This window comes from Oryctolagus cuniculus, chromosome 7, assembly GCF_964237555.1.
Source record: "Oryctolagus cuniculus chromosome 7, mOryCun1.1, whole genome shotgun sequence".
Classification (NCBI taxonomy): Eukaryota; Metazoa; Chordata; class Mammalia; order Lagomorpha; family Leporidae; genus Oryctolagus; species Oryctolagus cuniculus.
The window spans coordinates 18,208,949-18,232,248 of record NC_091438.1 but is presented as its reverse complement, the minus strand read 5'-3'; the positions used below and the strand labels follow the sequence as shown (position 1 = coordinate 18,232,248).

Genomic DNA, 23,300 nt, shown 5'->3' with positions numbered 1-23,300 from the left:
ACAAAACAATAAAACCTTGGGAGATACCTTGAGAAGTTAATAATAACTAAACAGTTGCAAGACAAGGGTATGACTTTTTGTCTCCATAAGTAGATTCTATAAAGGAGAAGAAAATGGAATATCAAAAGACTGCAATGAGAATCAAAACTTGGAGAATTTAATGCAAGTCCCCAAAGAAAGAATAATGAACAACAGTCTATTCTCTGAAGGAGTCTTGGAGATTGTATATGAAAAAACCCACATTAATAATTTTGATAGTGAATTTAGAGTGGTTTATAAAGCCCCTGCATTTTCTTTCAGCTGCAGGTCTGATGTATTAGGGACATCTGGAAGGATATTGTGTTAGGGGAGGGTTTCTTCCCCACAAATTAATATTGTGAGATGTCTGGTTCTTCATTTTTTGTTTTTATTTATTTATCTTGTATTTTTAAAAAATTTTTTAAAGATTTTTAAAAATTTTTTTGACAGGTGGAATTACAGACAGTGAGAGAGAGAGAGAAAAGTCTTCCTTCTGTTGGTTCACCACCCAAATGGCCGCCACAGCTGGCACTGTGCTGATCCGAAGCCAGGAGCCAGGCCTTCCTCCTGGTCTCCCATGTGGGTGCAGGGCCCAAGCGCTTGGGCCATCCTCCACTGCCCTCCCGGGCCACAGCAGAGAGCTGGACTGGAAGAGGAGCAACTGGGACTAGAACCTGGCACCCATATGGGATGCTGGCACTGCAGGCAGAAGACCAGCCGTGTGAGCCATGGTGCCAGGCCCTAGTTCTTCATTTTTTAGTTATGGTCAACCAAAGTTAACTTAGCTTTGGGAATAGTGTCTAAAATCAATCAACACTCAGATTCATTTTGAGAGACCATAAATATGGACTTTTTAAAAAAATTCATTTCTTTTTCACTTAGGTTTAGGTTTCTATCTGAACCTGTGGTACAAATTGTGTAATACAGGTCAACAACATTATAAATTTAATTAGCTAATTCAATACTTATATTGTACTATGTCACATATTTATTAAAATTTCTGAAAGTAGAAAATATTGGAGAATAAGATGCAGCATTCTGCCTATTATAATTAAAAAATAGGTAATAATGGCTGTACAGATGTAAAATGACTTCATTTTTTGTATTATATTAGCATTCTACAAATCATTTCTATATCTATAGCTATAAAATAATTAACAACAGGGGCCACTATTGTGTGTAGTGGATTAAGCTACTGCTTGCTATGCATAGTGCCATTAGAATCTCAGTTGCTCTGCTTCCAATCCAGCTTTCTTCTAGTGCACCTGGGAAGGCAGTAAAAGACAGCACAAGTAGTTGTAGCCCTGCTGCCCATCTGGGAGGTCAGGACGGAATTCCTGGTTCCCTGGCTTTGACCTGGCCCAGAACTGTTTTTTTTTTTTTTTGCAGCAATTTCAGGAGTGAACCAGTAGATGAACACTCTCTTCCTGTCCTTCCGTTTCTCTATCTCTGTTGTTAACATAAGTTTGTTTCAAGAAATTAAAGTACAGAAGACATCCATGTGTTAAGTCACTGATCTGCTGTATTGGAAGGCACTTGCTACCCAGTGCTACTTAGCTTTTATGCAACACAGTAATGTGCAAAGATCATATACTTCCACAGGTTCATCTCCACGGAGTCTAATTGCCTAGGTCATCCCTCTCTGTACTGGAGCACTGAGATATAAGATCAATATAATCATTTGCCAAAACTAAGTCTCATTGCTTATACAGTTGGGCATTCATTAGAACAGATAGAGAAATCTATACTTGTACATTTTTCCTTTTTTTTATCTTGTTCATTTGGTAACTGTAGCCAAGTTCTAAACACTTCTATGCCTTTAATATTTTGCATGTAAAATGAAAAATGAAAGTACCTAAATCTCAGAACTGTTATTGATTTGAAAAAGATAAACATGCTGTATACTCAGGACAGTGCCTTGTAAATCCTTAAGAAATAGTAAATATTTTATTACCTGTTTGAGACCTTCATCCCCAAAATTATTGCCTTTATCAAATAAAGTAAAATAATAGGGTTTTTGTTTTTAATGTATGCCATTCAATGGTTAAAGTTTCTGCACATTATGAAAATCCACTTCAGATAAATATAGGAATTGACTCTACCCTGATGTGGAATCTTATGACCTGATTATTGATGTGGGCTTGCATTATAATTATCTGAAATCCACGGAGTTGTAGCATAAGATAACCAGGTAATTGAGAGTTCATAAATTGAAGCAGCAGTCCAAAATTGACCCTCCAAAGGAGAGAGGGAGAGAAGAATCTGATCTGAAATCAACAAATCAGACATCAGAGATTTGAAACGTATGTGGGAAGACAGCACTTTCTGATTATGGAGCTTTATGCTGAATGTTTTAGAAACATTCTTATTGCTACTATTAGTACTCAACACAATTTTTATTCAGATATCTTTGTTATTTTTTCTAGATATGAGAAGAATGTCTTTGGTATCTTGATTGGGATTGCATTGAATCTATAAATTGCTTTTGGGAGAATGAACATTTTGATGATGTTGATTCTTCCAATCCATGAGCATGGAAGATTTTTCCATTTTTTGGTATCCTCTTCTGTTTCTTTCTTTAAGATTTTGTAATTCTCATTGTAGAGATCTTTAACGTCCTTGGTTAAGTTTATTCCAAGGTATTGGATTGTTTTTGTAGCTATTGTGAATGGGATTGATCTTAGCAGTTCTTTCTCAGCTGTGGCATTGCTTGTGTATACAAAGGCTGTTGATTTTTGTGCATTGATTTTATATTCTGCCACTTTGCCAAACTCCTCTATGAGTTCCAATAGTCTCTTAGTAGACTTCTTTGGATCCTCTAAGTAAAGAATCATATCGTCTGCAAAGAGGGATAGTTTGACTTCTTCCTTCTCAATTTGTATTCCTTTAATTTCTTTTTCTTGTCTGATGGCTCTGGCTAAAACTTCCAGAACTATGTTAAATAGCGGTGGTGAGAGTGGGCATCCCTGTCTGGTGCCACATCTCAGTGGAAATGCTTCCAACTTTTCCCCATTCAATAGGATGCTGGCCGTGGGTTTTTCATAAATTGCTTTGATTATATATACTGAGGAATGTTCCTTCTATACCCAATTTGCTTAGAGTTTTCATCATGAAAGGGTGTTGAATTTTATCTAATGCTTTCTCTGCATCTATTGAGATAATCATATGGTTTTTCTTCTGCAGTCTGTTAATGTGGTGAATCACATTGATTGATTTGTGAATGTTGAACCATCCCTGCATACCAGGGATAAATCCCACTTGGTCTGGGTGGATGATTTTTCTGATGTGTTGTTGTATTCTATTGGCGAGAATTTTATTGAGGATTTTTGCGTCTATGTTCATCAGGGATATTGGTCTATAATTTTCTTTCAGTGCTGCATCTTTCTCTGGCTTAGGGATTAAGGTGATGCTGGCTTCATAGAAAGAATTTGGGAGGATTCCATCTTTTTCGATTGTTCTGAATAGTTTGAGAAGAAATGGAATTAGTTCTTCTTTAAATGTCTGGTAGAATTCAGCAGTGAATCCATCTGGTACTGGGCTTTTCTTTGTTGGGAGGGCCTTTATTACTGTTTCAATTTCTGTTTCAGTTATGGGTCTATTTAGGTTTTCTATGTCTTCATGGTTCAATTTAGGTAGATTGCATGTGTCCAGGAATCTATCCATTTCTGATAGGTTTTCCTGTTTGTTGGCATACAAGTCCTTGTAGTAATTTCTGATGATTCTTTTTATTTCTGTGGTGTCTGTTGTTACATTTCCTTTTTCATCTCTGATGTTATTGATTTGGGTCTTTTCTCATCTTTTTTAGTTAGTTGGGCCAATGGGGTGTCAATTTTGTTTATTTTTTCAAAAAACCAGCTTCTCGCTTGGCTGATTTTTTGTAGTGTTTTTTTTTTTTTTTTTTTGATTCAATCCTGTTAATTTCTTCTCTGGTTTTAATTATTTCTCTTCTCCTACTAGATTTGGGTTTGGTTTGCTGCAGTTTTTCTAGGTCCTTGAGATGCACTGAAAGCTCATTTATTTGGTACCTTTTCAATTTCTTGATATAGGCACCTATTGCTATAAACTTGCCTCTCAATACTGCTTTTGCCCTATCCCGTAAGTTTTGATATGTTGTGTTGTTATCCGCATTTACTTCTAGGAAGTTTTTGATCTCTCTTTTGATTTCTTGAGTGACCCAGTGTTCATTCAGGAGCATGTTGTTCAGTCTCCATGTGTTTGCATACTTTCTGGGGTTTCCTGAGTTGCTAATTTCCAACTTCATTCCGCTGTGGTCTGAGAAGCTGCATGGTATGATTCTAATTCTTTTAAATTTGCTGAGACTTGCTTTCTAGCCTAGTATGTGATCAATCCTAGAGAAGGTTCCATGCACTGCTGAGAAGAATGTAAAGTCTTTAGATGTAGGATTGAAAGTTCTGTATATATCTGTTAGATCCATTTGGGCAATAGTGTCGATTAAATCTACTGTTTCCTGGTTGATCTTCTGTCTGGATGATCTGTCTATTTCTGAGAGTGGAGTATTGAAGTCCCCCAGTACTATTGTATTGGGGTCTAAGTCTCCCTTTAAGTCCCTTAACATATCTTTTAAATAGACTGGTGCCCTGTAATTAGCTGCATATACATTTATAATAGTTACATCTTCCTGTTGAATTGAACCCTTAATCATTATATAGTGCTCCTCTTTGTCTCTCTTAACAGTTTTTGTATTAAAGTTTATTTTGTCTGATATTAATATGGCTACATCTGCTTTTTCTTGGTTTCTGTTGGCATGGAATGTCTTTTTCCAACCTTTCACTTTCAGATTGCATGCATCTTTGTTAGAGAGATGTGTTTCTTGTAGGCAACAAATAGTTGGGTTTTGTTACTTAAGCCAATCAGCCAATCGGTGTCTTTTAACTGAAGAGTTAAGCCCGTTAACATTTAATGTGATTATTGATATATAGTGACTTTGCCCTGCCACTTTCCCGGAGATATTTTCTAGTATACGCTTTGAGCTTCCTATGCTCTTTTACTGGTAGGTTTTCTTCCTTTACCTTCTTTCATATTGATGGCCGTGTTTCTGTGTTTCTGAGTGTAGCACATCTTTAAGTATCTTTTGCAGGGCCGACGCGTGGCCACAAAGTCTTTCAATTTCTGTTTGCTATGAAAGGTCTTTATTTCACCTTCATTCACAAATGAGAGCTTAGCAGGATATAATATTCTGGGCTGGCAATTTTTCTCTCTTAGCACCCATGCTATTTCTCGCCATTCCCTCCTAGCCTGCACTGTTTCTGATGAGAAGTCAGCTGTGAGTCTAATTGGAGATCCTCTGAGAGTAATCTGATGTTTCTCTCTTGCACATTTTAGGATCTTTTCTTTATGTTTCACTGTGGTGAGTTTAATTACAACGTGTCATGGTGAGGATCTCTTTTGGACATGTTTACTAGGGTTCTATGAGCTTCCTGTACTAGGATGTCTCTGTCCTTCTCCAAACCCGGAAAGTTCTATGCTAGTATCTCACTAAAAAGACCTTCTAATCCTTTCTCTCTCTCCATGCCTTCAGGAACTCCTAGAACTCAAATGTTGGTTTTTTTAATAGTATCCTGTAGATTCCCAACGATATTTTTTAGATTTCTAATTTCCTCTTCTTTTCTTTGGTTTGACTATGTTTTCCTGTACTCTGTCTTCTAAGTCCGATATTCTCTCTTCTGTTTCACTGACTCTGTCTTTTAGACTTTCTAATGTGTTTGTCATTTGATCTATTGAGCTCTTCATTTCATTTTGATTTCTCTTCACTATCACACTTTCCTGTTCTACTAGTTTCTGCGTTTCATTTTGATTCTTCCTTAAAATTTCATTTTCACAAGAGAGATTTTCAATCCTGTCCAATAAGGATTTCTGTAGTTCAAGATTTGCTTTTGAAAACTTCTAAATGTTCTTATCATAAATTTTGTGAAATCTGTATCTTGCATTTCTTCTATCTTATCATCTTCATAATCTTGGCTTGGGGTGTTTTGTTTATTTGGAAGCGTCATAGTGTCTTCATTGATCTTGTTCCCTCAATTTTTGTGTTTGTTGTTTGGCATTGTTAATTCTTCTTCCCTCACTGTGAGTTTTTTTTTTTAAAATACTGTGTCTGTGTTAAGTAGACTGTCTGCTGTTGAAGGAGCCTTGGAGACTTGAGATGGGTGTGGCCTGAGAGCTCTGCTTGGTTCTTCCAGGTTACAGGTGTGCAAAGCTGACACCGTCAGGTTATGCGTGGTAAATCTCTCTCTCTTTATTTATTTATTTATTTATTTATTTTTATTCAGGAGTTAAGTAATACCGCACGGCTGAGCAGAATTTATGGTATTTAGCTTCCGATCTCTGGCTTCTACCCAGAGAGTCTGTGCAGGCTCAGTTTCTGCTGTGGACTCCCACTGGGTTGCCTAGGCTACTGAATTGTAGCGACTCAGTTCCTTAGCTCTCCCCTTTCCTTATGTATATCCAGAGCGGGGCCTTCTCTTTGTCTCTTGCTTGCCTTTGCAAGGTTGGCGGAGAGACAAACTCGTCTGTACCAGTACCCCCCCCACCTTTTTTTTTTCCTTCTCTCCTGTAGTCAGTCTGGTGAACTTTCCCACTCCCCTCTAGATTCTGACTGCTGTTTCCCACCAATGTCTCGGGTTACTGAGCTCACCTCCCCTTCCAGCGCTGATGTTTGGACTCGGAGCCCTGGGCGTCCCTGCTCTCCCTGCCAGTCGGTCGTCTGTGTCTCATCAACTCCCCTTCCTGTGCTCGCAGAGTGCATTTTAAAAACCTTTTCCCTAATAGGACCTGCTAATTCATATCAATTCTAACTGCTTTGGTACAAGCAGTAACAACAGTTAAAGGTTAGATTCTGATGATGGTTGTACAGCCTTTTAATGTATTTAATCTGCTACTCTGTCCACCTAAAAATAGCTAAAATGGCAAATTTTCTGTTTTGTGTATTTTATTACCATTTTTAAAAATTGGGAAAAAGTTAAATGGCATATTCCATACATTGCAACTCTTTTTTTCATAGATCCAGATACTCATTTACCTTGCAACTACAAGATTTTTTTAAAAACAGAACATGCTGAAAACACATGTTTATGAAAATAACGATGGAAGATAGGCTTTAATCAGAGAACAAGAGGAAATACTTGAACTATTAGGGCAATATAACTAAATTGACAGGAAAGTAACTCAACTCTGCTGGTCTGGTAATGCTTTCTTTCATGGAACAGAGGAATCCTATTCCTGAGAGAGGTGACAGGAAGCTCTAAGGTATTCCCTCAGTTTCTATCCTGGTTCAAAACACAGTTTTGCCGTATTTTCAATAAAGACATCTACCCTTTGTGTCTGCAGAGTTCTAATAATGGTTTAAAAAAACAGTGTGTGTGTCAATGGTCATGTATACTAAACCTGATCTATTTTAAGGACTTAGTCAATAGTGTTTATGTAACTGTGATTTTTGTTTCCCCAAATATGAGCTGAGTATGTTGTTTATGTGTAACTGCTTTGAATGAAGCCCACAACCTAATTGGTCCATGAATACTCTCTCATTATACATACTGGGGAACATTGATTCACCCACTGATGATGTGAGGGTAATGACTAAGGGATCAGTTTACACATCATTTTCTTTCTTCAATACTTATTGGAAATCAGCAATGTAATCCTCCTCAAGTCATTAATTTCCCTCTTGGAAACTAAGTTAAGCAAAGAATCACTGATTCTTATAATTAATACACAAAGGATATTTATGATAACTTTCAAGGTAAGAATATTTAAGCATAAGAAATTGTGCAAATAAAGATTATGATTAGGCATTGAAAAATTCAAATTTAAAATAATTTTCTGTCATTCTTTATATTTTATAATTTCTAAAATGATAATACATTCCTGTTAGCATCAAAGAAAAAATAAATGTAAATATGGACTTGAAGATGTAGAAAAGCAATCACTAAAATGACCTAACAAATTTATTTGGCTAGTTGTATATCACAGCATAAAATATTGTCCAAAATCATGCTGTAGTAATATGAACTGTAGATTTGTACACTTCCTTAAAGGTTGTAGACACTGATATTTCTGTTAAGATCTTAAAATATTTTATATCTCATGATGTCTGAAACATATGCACACACAGAATAGTGTCTTGTTTTTAACATTGAAATAATCGTATAAAATCATGTATCATAATTTTTTCCATTCCCCTGTGTGTTCCAATTCAATACTTGTTCATTCAGATACCATTTTCACAATCAACTATCTTTGAAATATTTTGTCCATGTTTATTTAATCATCACTCTCACACTTTGTGACGTACTACCTGCTGCAAATGAAGGATGTAGTGCTACCACTTCCCTAAAACTTAACATTACAAATTTACTTCTTTAGGGCTTAAATTTGAAGCACATCTATTTTAATGAGTTGTGTCTAAACATCTAAAACTGGTACTAGATTACTTTTTTTGTGGATTCCTCTTAGGAAACAGAGAATACATTAATTCAATACTATTTTCCATAAAATGAAAACTACGGTTTTCAAATGTTGATATTTTTATATTTAAAAATAAAGGTAACAGATAATTGAAAACATTTTTTCTCTTCATAGTTCAATAATCCACAGTAAATTTGCTGTAACAATGTTGAATTTTAAAAAAAAGTTTGTTGGCTTACTTATTTTTATATTTGTTTGAATGGCAGAGAGACAAAGAATGGAACAGACAGAGATCTCTCATCTGCTGTTTTACCACTCAAATGCCTGCTAGAGTCTGAGCTGGTGCAGGCCAAGGCCTGAAGCCTGTAACACAATCCAGGTTTCCCACATGGGTGATAGGGACCAAAGACTGAATCAGTTCTGGTGTGTGCATTAGCAGGAAGCTAGACTTGGAAGGATTGGAAAATGGATCAGAGATACTCTGATATGGGATGTGGGCTTCCCAGGTGACATCAAAACAGCTGTGCCAAATGTCTACTCCCAATTTTTGTTTCTTAGGTGCAGTGAAAATTCTAGATTGCCAATCATGCTTTCTTTTCTCTTTTCTTTCTTTTTTCTTTTTTGACAGGCAGAGTTAGTGAGAGAGAGACAGAGAGAAAGGTCTTCTGTCTGTTGGTTCACCCCCAAATGGCTGCTACGGCCAGTGCACTGTGGCGATCCAAAGCCAGGAGCCAAGTGCTTCCTTCTGGAACAACTGGGACTAGAACCCAGCACCCCAACCAGGACTAGAACCCAGAGTGCTGGTGCCGCAGGTGGAGGATTAGCCAAGTGAGCGGCAGCGCTGGCCAAATCATGCTTTCTTGAGGTATTCTTCAGAGAAGTCAATAAGATTTATAGTACTCTGGGCAATAATTACAAACAATGTAATTCATATTAGCCTATTTTAAGAAATATCTGTCCAAATCATTTACAAAATATCTGTTTTTGGATTAAGCAAAACTGATAAAGTATAACACAAAAATGCCTACTCTGAGATAATTGCAGGATGATCAGTGCAGCAGATGAAAAACAGAACTTTCACTGCTATTTCGTTGAAGCATATTCAACAGGTTGATTTAAATCATTGTAAAAAATATGAGAGAACATTAAGAAAATATTGTTAAAAGTTTGCCTTATAAAAGCATATTTCTATATAATCTGCTATCTTTATTCTCTATAGCCATTACTGAGACAGTGGGCAGAGGGAGTGGTTAAGCCACCTGGGAGTTTCCTCAAGCTCTAAGGGATATGAGTTTGATTTCTTTTGCTCTGAATAGAAACAGATCACCTGTATGGACTAGGTTCACCTCAGCTTAGGGGGCCAAGGCTGACCTAGATTTACCTGCAGCTCACTATATACTCATGGTCATACATCAGCCTGCTAATAACATTCTTATCAGTCACCATGACAGAAACAGAAACATACAAGGAGCAAAAAGGGGCATTAGCTAGATTCTGGGTATCTCTAGATATTTTTTTTTAAGATTTATCTGTTTATTTGAAAGTCAGAGTTACACACACACATACACACACTCCCCCCCCCCCCCAGATCTTCCATCTGCTTGTTCACTTCCCAAATGGCCACAACGGCTGGAGCTGCACCTATCTGGAGCCAGGAGCCAGGAGCTTTTTCCGGGTCTCCCACATGGGTGCAGGGGCCCATGGACTTGGGCCATCTTCTACTGCATTCCCAGCTATAACAGAGAACCAGATTGGAAGTGGAGCAGCTGGGACTTGAACTGGCGCCCATATGGAATGCCGGCACTCCAGGCCAGGGCGTTAACCCACTGCGACACAGTGCCGGCCCCTCTACATACTTCTAAGATGCTCTGATGATTCCTAAACAGGTGAAGAGTCCCACAATATACATGGTTTTGCGCACTAATCAATCTCAAGGTGGAAATATTTTTCATAGAACAAAATTAGGATGTCTCCCTATTTTGACTGGAGTAGTTTTAGACCCTCCTATATTTTCAAGAAGTAAAAATGCAGCTCACATGCCTCATGCTTTTCAGGATGTGAGTATGTATTATGATTGTGTTACAGGCTTTTTTCTTGGCTTGATTTCTGCAGTATACTCTAGACACATAGTAGGTACTCAATGAATATTCAAGAATTAAATTTGCCCTTTTTTTGAAAAAAAAAATTAATTAAGCATTGAGCCATTAGCTTGTAGGTAAGGAAGCCCTGGAGTGAGTGATGTTACTTAATTGTTCTAATACTGCTTATCAGGAACTCAGTAGGTGTTCAGAAGCTCTCTTGTAATGATGGATGTTGCCCATTTTCATGCAAGACTTGGCTTTATGTAGCTATTTGTCATTGCTTTTGCTAATACCTCTTTTGCATAAAATCTTTTAGGGCTTTGAGAATGGACTTCTTATTTTTTTAAGATTATTCCCTTTGTAGTATTGAGATGGTCTAGGATGCTTATGGCTTCTTTCCAGTTGCACAGGCTGGTCATCCTAGCAAAAATTATCATATACAATTGGAGTGACAATGTTAAAAAGTGATATCAAGCAAATATCAATAATTTTTACAAATAGGACATAACTTGCTTTCAAATTTCAATACAGCAATGGATTTCAGATATTACATTCCTAGCAAAATATTTTAATAATGGCTAGAGTTTAACAGATAGTTGGAGACATAATTGATGAACTATAGGAAGTAAATGGAATGAGGGTATTTAGAATTCTTATATAAAATATATGAAATTACTTAAAAATATAATGACATACCAGTGATAATGCAATGAGCTTTCATTGTAATGAAACATTTATTCAAATGCCTTTTTAGACACACCATCTATTTGTAGTTTGTAGCTTTGGCCTTTGCATTTAGAAAAATCTGCATACCTTACTGTTATTGATTTCCTAAACTCTTTTCTGCTTAAATTTTGAAAATTATATAACTTGCTAAGAACACTTAAAATGAAGCAAACAATGGTAAGTAATATCAGCTAAACAGCTAAATATGTACTTTCACTCCAGAGTTCATTTTACTTATGTATTTACTCAACATGCATTTTATAGGCATAAGTTTATATGTCTGTGGGTGATAGATAGAAACCAAATAGGATGATGCTAGTTAGTAAAATAAATCAACCCTATACCACTATTTAGATTTTAACCCGTGTAGAACTATAATAAATGGGTTCTGTTCTGGCTAAGACCTGTTTGCATGTCCAAACATTTATGTTAGACCAAGTTAAATGACATTCATCTAGGACAAGCATTCAGTGCTCCAGTTAAGATGCCCCTTGGGATGCCTTCAGACCCATATTACAGTGCTTGAGTTCTCATGTAGGCTCCCCTCCAGATTTCAGCTCCTTGTTAATGCACCAGCTGGAAGGCATCAGGTGATGGCTTTAGTATTTGGGTCCCTGACACCCTTCAGAGAAACCTGACTTGCATTCCTAACTCTTGGTTTTGCCCTGGCCCATCCCTGGAGGTTGCATGCATTCACTGAGAGAATCAGCAGATAAGAGCTCTTTTTTTTCTCTGTCTTGTTGCTTTTCAGGAAAAAAATACATATTTTATGTCTTTCCAAGGATTGTTTATAAAGACCTTTCTGCATGTTTTAAATCCTGGAAAATTTAATGTGTCACTTAAGTAAATAAATTATTATGTTGGAAGCAGTAACCCGAGAACAGAACATACTAGTTCTTAATTTTTGATTAATAAATTGTGAAGGGATACTAACATGCACAGACACTTTTGAGTATAATAACTTGTTAAGGACAACTTCTATTTCAGTGTATGACTATCATGATTTTCTAGTGTTAGTAGAATTCATTAAGTAATTATGAATGCATAATAACTAAATTTAAAATAATTTATTAAATGAATAAAATGTTTTATAATTTATTTTCAAATTATACTTACATTTATTTCTTGATTTGCAGATTTTAAAATAGTTTGTCTAGCTAAATGATTAAAAATAAAGCAGAATTTGTTGGCATTCATATTATATAACCAAACCATCTCAATGAAACTAAATATAAATAGTAATAAATAACTACAGCCAAGACTTCCAGAAGGAATAAGCTATTGAGAATGCAAAAATTAAGGATAACAAATGTGAGCAAAATGGAGAGAGCTAAGGAACTCTTTTTGCACTATTTTGTTCAGTTCTCCTTGGGTTTGTTATAAAATATTAGAATCTCAGTCAATTATTTTTGGAAGAAGAGATATTTGGATTACTAGAGAGAATTTGCTTTAGACTCTTCTTGTTGTGTGTATGCATCCAAATAACAGATGGTCTATTTTCCCTAAGTCTTCCATGAGTCAGCAGGTTGAGATCAGTTAATTGATATAATATTATTTTGACATCCAGAATATATTCTAAATCTTTTCATTAGTAACTGGGTTATTCTAGTATAAAAAAGTATTTTCTGGGCCGGCGCCGCGGCTCACTAGGCTAATCCTTTGCCTTGCGGCGCCGGCACACCGGGTTTTAGTCCCGGTTGGGGTGCCGGATTCTGTCCCCGTTGCCCCTCTTCCAGGCCGGCTCTCTGCTGTGGCCAGGGAGTGCAGTGGAGGATGGCCCAAGTACTTGGGCCCTGCACCCCATGGGAGACCAGGATAAGTACCTGGTTCCTGCTGTCGGATCGGCGCAGCGCGCCGGCCACAATGACCATTGGAGGGTGAACCAACGGCAAAGGGAAACCTTTCTCTCTGTCTTTCTCTCACTATCCACTCTGCCTGTCCAAAAAAAAAAAAAGTATTTTCTAAATCCAAGTTCAAAAAATTACTGTACTTGTAAAAGATGATATATTTTTAAAGATTTATTTACTTGGAAGAGCTACAGAGAAGCTGAAGCAGTGAGAGGGGGGGAGAGAGAGAGAGAGAGAGAGAGAGAGAGAGAGACAGAGAAAGTCTTCCATCCACTGCTTCACTCCTCAGATGGTCACAATGGTCAGAGTTATGCCCATCTGAAGCCAGGAGCCAGGAGCTTCTTCTGTAGGTGGAGGGGCCCAAGGACTTGAGCCATCTTCCACTGCTCCCAGGCCATAGCAGAGAGCTGAATTGGAAGTGGAGCAGCCAGGACCCCAACCAGAGCTCATATGGAATGCTGGCACTGTAGGCAGTGGCTTCATCCATTACACTACAGCTCTAGCCCCCAAAGATGATATTTTTATATAGCTAAAATTTTCCACTATTAATTAGTGAAATATTACAGAAAATAAGAAAATAATATTGGAATACAGCATGAAAATCCAACTTTAATTCAAGAAAAAATGTGATAATCGAGAGATAGCACCATGTGTGCGTTTGGCATTATTTTCCAGTGTTGTTTAAGGGAGTTGTTTTCAAAAGCTATGCCTTCACAAAAAGTTGTCCTAACTTCTCCTTGTCCCATTTTGAAGTCAACAGTTGTAACCTATGCTTCTTTATGTCCTTTACGATGTTCAGCACTGTTCAAGTACTGTGAAAAAGATAGTGTGTCCTGAGATATCCTGTGGAACACTGGTGCCAGGTGTCAGGGGTGGGCATCTACATGCATCTATTCAGGAACCATCAAATTATCACATACAGTAGGCACCAGAATACCAAATATGTACACCTAGCCCATAACATTAGTTTTTGGATAGTCAAAGGTGCACATTCCTGGATAACATGTTTTTTCACAGATTTAATTCATGATAATATTTACTTAATTACCTAGTATTACAAAAAATTATTAATGATCAACTTTTCCTTATGCTTAATAATTATCCTAGACACTAATATTTCAAACATAGCTCTGACCATATCATTTCTCTATTTAAATCCTCTGATTGCAAAATATTCCCTTCAAATGAAGTTCAGTTTCAAGCCAAGTGTTGGTGTATTTTGGGATTCTGTTTTCAGAAATTTTCTACACTGTTTCTTTGTCTATTTTTCCTGAAAAGTTTTTTTTTTTTTTTTTGGCTTTCATGACATTTTTGACACCCATCCATCCATATCACTAATATATGTTTTGATTTTGAGAACCCCATTGTATGTGTCAAAAACTCCCAATAAAATCTAACATTGAGTCTCCCACATGTTATTATTAACCTCATGATATAACTGCAATCCCTGCAGGTTATAATAATTTCATTTTATCCCCTCTTCAGCTTAGTACTATCAAGGTAGCGTGATAGTAGAAAACAACCCACCAGCCAGCGCTGCAGCTCACTAGGCTAATCCTCTGCCTGCAGCACCAGCACCCTGGGTTCTAGCCCCGGTTGGGCCCCGGTTCTGTCCTGGTTGCTCCTCTTCCAGTCAAGCTTTCTGCTGTGGCCCGGGAAGGCAGTGGAGGATGGTTCAAGTCCTTGGGCCCTGCACCCACATGGGAGACCAGGAAGAAGCACCTGGCTCCTGGCTTCGGATCAGCACAGTGCACCAGCGGTAGCGGCCATTTTGGGGGTGAACCAATGGAAGGAAGACGTTTCTCTCCCTCTCTCTCTCACTGTCTAACTCTGCCTGTCAAAAACAAAAAACCAAAACAAAACAAAGCAAAAAACCACCAAGTCCCTATACACCAAATATTCAGTGGCTTCACACAAGAATTTGTTTCATAATTTTGCAAGTCTTGTGGATTTGCTAGGGATTTTGCTTTGGTATAATCTTTATTCAAAATCTTAGGCTGTTGGGAGTAGCTACAACTACATTACTAGTGGCAAAGAGATAGACAAAATGTGCAAAATTATGCTTTTATTCTAAAGCTTCTACTTGAAATAGACATACCACTTGTGAAATTTCATTAGTTGAAGCAGGTCATGTGGCCACATCTCAGAAATGGCAGCCTCCATGTTCTTGGAGGAAGTCTACAGATATTATGATGCAATAGCAGGAAAGAATATTATATGTACCCTCCTGCCTAAACTATAAACTAACCACTCTCTGTTTCTTCATGGTTTTTATCTCAAAAATTATATCTATCAACAAATCTTATTAATTCCCCATTTCTAAATATCTTACATATGTGTTCACTCATTCTCCAATCCAATAGCTACTGTCTTAGTTTCAGATCTCATCATATTTTTCCTATAATATTGCTTCATATTTCTATCTGAGTAGGATATTTTTATACCTGACTCCATTCTCCATATTTAATTAGAACATGTACTAAAAAGTAGATCTAATTTTAACTATCCTATTCTATTTTTTCAATTCTGTTTACGTTCTAAGCTTTTTAGCTTATAATGCAAGGTACTTCATTATGAAATCCTAGTACATTTTTTGTTCTCTTCTATGACACTATTTTATGCTTCTGGCATAATGCACTACTTGGTATTCTCCCCAGGTAAATCATCCTTTTATTGCCAAAAGTGGTACATGTTCTTTGTTTTCCAAAATGCTATTTTTCTCACATCTCTATTCATCTTTCAGACTTAATTTCAAACATAAACTCTTCGTCATGATTTTCTTGGATCTTACTTTCAAATGACAGAATTTTCTGAACTTTTTTTCAAATGCTAGAGTACTTAATGTACAGCTATGTTTTTCAATCTCTTTTTTAAAGATTTACTTTATTTATTTCAAAGGCAGAGTAATAGGGAGAGGGAGAAATAGAGAGACCTTTCAATGCTGATTCACTCCACAGATGGCCACAATGTTGGGGGCTGGGAAGACCAAAGTCAGGAACCTGGAACTTCATCTAGTTTCCCACATAGGTGGCAGGATCCCAACTCCTGGGGCTGTCATTCACTGCTTGCCCAAGTGCATTAGCAGGGAGCTGGATGGAAAGCAGAGCACCTGAGTGCTGCAATATGGGATGCAGGCATTGTATGAGGTGGCTTAACCTGCTGCCCCAGTGATTTCTTAAATTGTATCCAAGCATCTACGTGTTTGTGACTTTCTTTAGGGCAATAACTTTTTTCATGGACTCTGGTATGGAATAAGTGCTCAATGGATGATTGTGTAATTTAAATAAATGTTTAAGACATTTTCTAGTTTGTTGGAGCCATTTAACCTAGCATTAGCTTGAAGTGTTTAAATAATTTATCTCATACTAAAAATGAAGTAAAGGAATTTCAGAAAGTCAATTGTTTTCTATACCTTTATTTGAACTATTTTCCAAATTAGAATGAAGAAACTATTTAGGTAATATTGTTCCAAAATTACTGCCATTTGGTGAATATTTGTGAACCTAAATTAAAATTGTTTATATATAAATGAATTGATTTAGTAATGTTATAGCTTAATGAAATTTTTTTGTTTAACCTGTTAATTTGAAGTTGCTTTATAAGGCTTCAGAAAATATTTTTATCATCTTGCTTTTTTGTTGGTGCTTATGTGTAAGAGTCAAAACTGTTTTACCAAATAAGGTAGCTATCAGAATGTGGAATAGAAATAAAGTTTCCTGGTAAAATTGACACACAACTTGTGGGGAGCAAACCGGACTAGACTGAGTTACTGGAATTAAGACTTATTCTATGCATCTGCTCTCCCACAATATGGCGCTGGGAGAGAAGTAAACAGATTCCGCACAGCTGCCTCCAGTTCAGCTAATAAACTGTAGGACTTGCTCCTGATTGGAGAGCAGCGTACTCGGCGTGTGGGCAGCCGAGTTGGGATTGGCAGAGGAGGACTATAAAGGAGGAGAGAGACGGCATGCATGAGGAACATCTAAGGGGAACATCTAGCTGAAGGAACACCCGTGCAGCCCCCGAGAAAGCCGGCCGGCGGTGTGCCGCTCCCCTGCGGAAGTGGGGAATGTGGCCAGGGGGAACTGCCCTTCCACGGAGGTGGAAGGGATAGTGGCCAACCCGGGAAGAGCCAGCAGCAAGCCCGGGGAGGGCCGAGCAGACGAAAGAACAGCGCAGGGTCCTGTGTCGTTCCTCCACGAAGAGGGGGAGTGAGACAACTGTTGAAAAATTGCAACAACTACACCATTTAGAGTTAAGGATGTGCAAAGTATACTTGGTTTGAAATCTTCAACAATATGAAAAATGTAGACATTGCACATTTACTAATGGCCAAATGTTGTCATAAAAAGGGTTTTTGCTAGAAATAAAATAACAAAAGATATAATACAGGGCCACAAGTAATTTGCCATCTAATTAGGGAGATTCAATTTGCCAAAAAAAAAGTAAATAAATAAGTGATTCCTATTGAGTAAAATAAGGGTGAATATAGAAATAATAACTATATAGACTCTGGGTTAAGTGCATTATTCAACACAATGAGAATTCAATTTTATTATTCCATATTATAGATGAGACAATTAAAGTAATTTGCCTTCTGTTTCACATCTATATTTTTATATATTTTTTTTGACAGGCAGAGTTAGACAGTGAGAGGAGAGAGACAGAGAAAAAGATCTTCCTTCTATTGGTTCACCCCCAAAATGGCCACTACGGCTGGTGCACTGAGCTGATCCAAAGCCAGGTGCTTCCTCCTGGTCTCCCATGTGGATGTAGGGCCCAAGACCTTGGGCCATCCTCCACTGCCTGCCCGGGCCACGACAGAGCGCTGGACTGGAAGAGGAGCAACCGCGACAGAACTGGCGCCCCAACCAGGACTAGAACTTGGGGTGCTGGCACCACAGGCAAAGGATTAGCCTAGTGAGCCGTGGTACCAGCCCTGTTTCACATCTAATCATTAAAAATTATAATCTAGGTCTGCACATCTTCCAAGGTCATGTTCAATTCTATCTTAGCATTTCATTAAGGACCAGTGAGTATGTACGTCATCATCATCAGTAACAATTACCATTTATACAGTGAATTCTTATTACTTGTTGCTACTACATGCTTTCTTCATTAAAGTGATTTAATCTAATGAGGATTCTTTAATTAAATACTTCTACAACCAGGAGTGTTGTACTGATTATTATGTCATGCCTTTTTGTGATTTTTTTTTGAGAAAAAAAGTAAAGCATTGTATAAATTTGCCAAGTTCTTTTTGGAAAGGGATGCTCTATCTCTTGATTGGTGAGTTGGTCACCAAACTCAAAAGAAGCCATATAAAATACTATTGTCCTGAGAATGTCAACATTTACCATTTTTGCTTTTAAATATTTATATTTATTTACTTTCCAATTTCAAAGTAAGTATATTTCTGTTCAGTAGCCAAGAGACATCTCAAACCTTGGAAAAGATTACCATTGGGAGATAGGAAGAAATCACTGAGAATCTACACAAGAAGTAGTTCCAAAGTTGTTGTTAGGAATATATTCCCATATAAGTAGCTTTAAAAATTATATACTTAATACATCAATGCTTACTTGTAACAATACATCAAAATTGTGGAGAAATGTAATGAAATGACATTTCTATTTTGAAGCAAAACATTTGGAATACACGCATAGATTTTTTTGCAGCACATATTTCCATGAACTTGCTGATGTCCTCTAGTATCTTCAAGGATAAACATATGTTGCTCATCTATATATTCACAAATGATTTTAAAAACACCTTCAAATTCTGCTCAGAGCATATCTACTCTCAATAATCTGAAGTCACATGTGTGACAGCTGTTTGAGATCAATTTTTGTCTATCAGTGTGAGGTGTGACATTAAGCGAATTCCAAGGTATTGAGAATTAGTCATTTAGAGAAAGAAAGAGGGGCCAGCACTGTGATGCAGTAGGTTAAGCCAAGAACATTCTAGCTAGCATCCCACATGGGCACTGGTTGGAGTCCTGGATGCTCCACTTCTGATCCAGGTTCCTGCTGGAGAGCAGTGGGGGATGGCCCCAGTCTCTGGGCCCCTGCATCCATCTGGGAGACCCAGAGGAAGGTCCTGGCTCCTGGCTTTGGCTAGGCCTGGCTATTGTAGCCATTTGAGGAGTGAGCCATCAGATGGAAGATCTCTCTCTCTCTCTCTCTCTCTCTCTATATATATATATATATATATATATATATCCTTCAAACTCTCTGTAACTTTGTCTTTCAAATACATCTAGAAAAAAAAAGAACCAACAAAATAAAAAAAATAGAGAAAGGAAGGATGAAAACAGTCAGTTGAAACCCACTTCTACCAAGAAAAGAGATACTTGCAAGGCAACTATGCAGAAACAAGGTGGATCCTTACCCAATATTTGGTTTGGAGATAGAGCCTAATGATACTATACTTACCCCAGGAGGGTGTAACTTTTGTTGTTGCTGTTATTCACATCATGAGGTTTTCTAGGCAGGGCAGGGTAGTCCCAAGTAGATCTAAAGTGAATAAGGAGGGCAAAAAAGATTCTGCTTTAAGGTTTTTATTGTGATGAGTGTGACTATCCCTGGATATGTTTTTTCGAATTTCCATCTTTCTGCCAAGTGAGAGAGTGGTTAGATTTTTGCCTTTGACTGTATGGAGGGTAATAGGGGAAACAAAGAGGGTTAGTCTTAAAACATGTTAGCAGTCAAACTCAAAAACAGTCAGCAAGTGGGCATTTGGCCTAGCCTTTAAGATTCCTGCCTCCCATAGTGAACTATCTGAGTCCAGTACCCGGATTCTGCCTCCAGCTTCTTACATACGTAGACCCTAGGAGACAGTGATGATGGTTCAAATAATTAGGATCCTGCGACCCATAGGGAAGCCTGTAACATGTTCCCCCTTCCCAGCTTGACCCTAGCTCAACTCCTCACCACCTGTCCTTATGGGCATTTGGAGGAGAAAACCAGCTCATGGGATCACTTTCTCTCTCTCCCCCTTTCTCTCTCTTACCTCTCAAATAAATTGAAAAAGATTGAATGCACTCGGATTTTGTACAGATATATTTTCCATTTTACTCATAAATAATTTTGCAAGTCTTTTTTTTCCAGTAGCATATAACAGACTTAAAATATTTATAATCCAGACCAACAATCAATAATTTTCCTTCTTTACAATTGGCTGCTAAAAATCATGGACTTTGACTTGGCCATTATGCATTATGTATGGAAATTAGATATTAGAAATGTTCACCTTGGCCCATCAGTAAATATTGTAATAAGCCTAATCTAAGACTATATGAAACACTTGAACATGACCATTGACAGAAATTCTAATCACATTTGGGAAAACATTGTTTTCCCATCTCATTGTGTCACTGGAGTGTTGCTTGAAAAAAAAATCTCTCTCTCTCTCTTTTTTTTTTTTTTTTTGTAATTCTAAAACAAAACAAAGCAACACAAATCCACAAAACCTGGCAGGTTTTTTTTTTTAATTATATAGATATTTTAATCCTTGTTGAATGTTTGCAATTCTTTATTTTATTTTATTTTTATTTTTTTTTTTGACAGACAGAGTGGACAGTGAGAGAGAGAGACAGAGAGAAAGGTCTTCCTTTTGCCGTTGGTTCACCCTCCAATGGCCACCGCGGCTGGCGTGCTGCAGCCAGCGCACCGCGCTGTTCCGAAGCCAGGAGCCAGGTACTTCTCCTGGTCTCCCATGGGGTGCAGGGCCCAAGCACTTGGGTTATCCTCCACTGCACTCCCTGGCTACAGCAGAGAGCTGGCCTGGAAGAGGGGCAACCGGGACAGAATCCGGCGCCCTGACCGGGACTAGAACCCGGTGTGCTGGCGCCGCAACGCAGAGGATTAGCCTGGTGAGCCGCGGCGCCGGCTGAATGTTTGCAATTCTTATAGTTATTATGGATATATCATGGCATAAGGTTTAAATCAATTCAATGAAAATAAACTTGTTATATAGTCAAATATTGAGGTTATTTTGATTATTTTTTTTTTTTTTTGATAAAGACATGTTTTATTTTGATGACCGACCCACGGCATCCCTGAGGCCGCTATGTACAGACAGGAGGGGGCGTCGTTTCTCTTCATTTCTTGGTCTCCTCCTCCTTGGACAGAGTCTTGATGATCTCCTCCTCCTTGGCCTGAAGGCGCTCCTCTCGGTGCTTGCGGGCCTCCTTGGTCTTCGACCTGCGGGCCTCAGCCTGGTCAGCCAGCAGCTTCTTGCGGGCCTTGTCGGCCTTCAGCTTGTGGATGTGCTCCATGAGGATGCGCTTGTTCTTGAATACGTTCCCCTTCACCTTCAGGTACAGGCTGTGGTACATGTGGCGGTCAATCTTCTTAGATTCACGGTATCTCCTGAGCAACCGGCGCAAAATCCGCATCCTCCTCATCCAGGTCACCTTCTCCGGCATCCGGGCATTGGCTGTACCCTTTTGCTTACCTATGCCCATGTGCCTGCCCTTCCGGCGGGCCAAGGTGTTTTTCCGGCACCGAGCCCGGGAATGGACCGTCACAGGTTTGCGGATGATCAGCCCATCTTTGATCAGCTTCCGGATCTGCTGACGGGAGTTGGCATTGGCGATTTCGTTGGTCTCATTGGGGTCCAGCCAGACCTTCTTCTTGCCACAGCGGAGGACGCTGGAAAATTATTATTGCTGGCATGGCATAAATCACCATCCTCAATAATTTCCAATACAGGAAACATAATTGGAATTGTTATTACAACACTTGATGTATTTAAATTTAAAATAAGAGACATTTATTTTTGTGGGGAAAATCCAATGGGCTTCAAAGATGCCACATATTATATGAAGTTTTATCTAATTTAAAAAATTACTCATTTTTAAAAATTTACTTGAAAGACGGAGAGACCAAGACAGAGAGGCAGACAGATGGATGGTTAGAGGTCTTCCATCCACTGGTTCACTCTCCCAATCCCCGCAGCAATATCCACAATGACTAGGACTTGACCAGGCCAAAGTCAGGAGTAGAGAACACAATCCATGTCTCCCACATGGGGGGAAGGGACAAAGTACTTGAACCATCGATTGTTTGTCTCCCAGGTCACAAATTAAGAGGAAGCTGGAATTGGAAGCAGAGGTTGGACTCTAACCAAGGTGCTCTGATATGGCTGCGAGCATCCCAATGGCTCTTAACCCCTGTAGAATACCTCTGTACCAAACTGTTTTTAATAACAGATTATTTCAGTTTGCCATGGGACTCCAAATCCCACTATGCTGGGTTGTAATAATGCAATCTAATGTGTTAGAGTGATCATATTAAGTGTTAAATTGATTATATGGATAGGATTAAGCATCAAATGGATCACACAAATGACACTGTCTGGTAATAACAATAGATAGAATTAAAAAGGAGAAAAAGTCCCAACATGGGAAGCAGTCCACACAACAGACTCATAAAATGACAACCGCCATAAACAGCACTCTGATCTCAGAATCAGAATTTAAGACACTCTGGACTGGATGATAAGCCCATGAGAGCACTTAAGACATGGAAAGCTAAGACACTGTGGCAAAAAATGTTCTATAAGAAGGATCTCTGTGAGTGAGACCCCAGTGGAAAAAAGGGGTCATCCAAGAAGGTTGTACTTTTCTCTGAAGGGAGGATAGAAATTCCACTTTGCTTATGGCCCTGTCTAAATATCAATAGAGTTTGTGGACTCAAAAGGCTTCCATAGCCTTGTCAGCTTATGTCAAGAGCCTGGGGTGGTCACTGACATCAAAAAATAAGAGTGTTACTTGTTAAATTAACAACAGAAGTCACTGTGCACTTACTCCCCATGTAGGACCTTTATCCTTAATGAGTTATGCTATCAGAATTAACTGTAAAACTTGTTCTCAAACAGTACTTTATATGTTTTGTGTGTGTGTGTGTGTGTGTGTGTGCAAATTGTTGAATTTTTACTTAGTGTAGAGTTGGTCTTCTGTATATAAATTTAATTAAGAATGAATCTTAATGAAGAATGGGATGGGAGAAGAAGTAGGAGGTGGTATGGAAGTGGGGTGGAGGGTGGGTATGGGGGGTAGAACCACTATATTCCTAAAGCTGTACCTATGAAATTCGTATTCATTAAATAAAAACTTTCTTTAAAAAACAGATTTTTTGTGACAATAAATAAAAAAAGATTTTCTGGATGTAAATCATTTTTATAATGTTGGAAAATTTATCTC

General features: G+C 38.1%; 1 protein-coding gene and 1 long non-coding RNA gene across 2 annotated transcripts in view; both read right to left on the bottom strand.

Annotated features, from left to right (window-relative positions):
- The window catches only part of LOC138850488 (uncharacterized), a 456,990-nt gene that overhangs the window by 102,453 nt on the left and 331,237 nt on the right, over positions 1-23,300 (bottom strand). The window lies entirely within an intron of this gene.
- Positions 21,180-21,752, bottom strand: LOC127487061 (large ribosomal subunit protein eL19-like; the record flags this gene model as incomplete). Its single annotated transcript, XM_051831507.1, has 1 exon — positions 21,180-21,752. A coding segment is annotated over one exon (558 nt), but the record flags the coding sequence as incomplete, so codon positions are not given.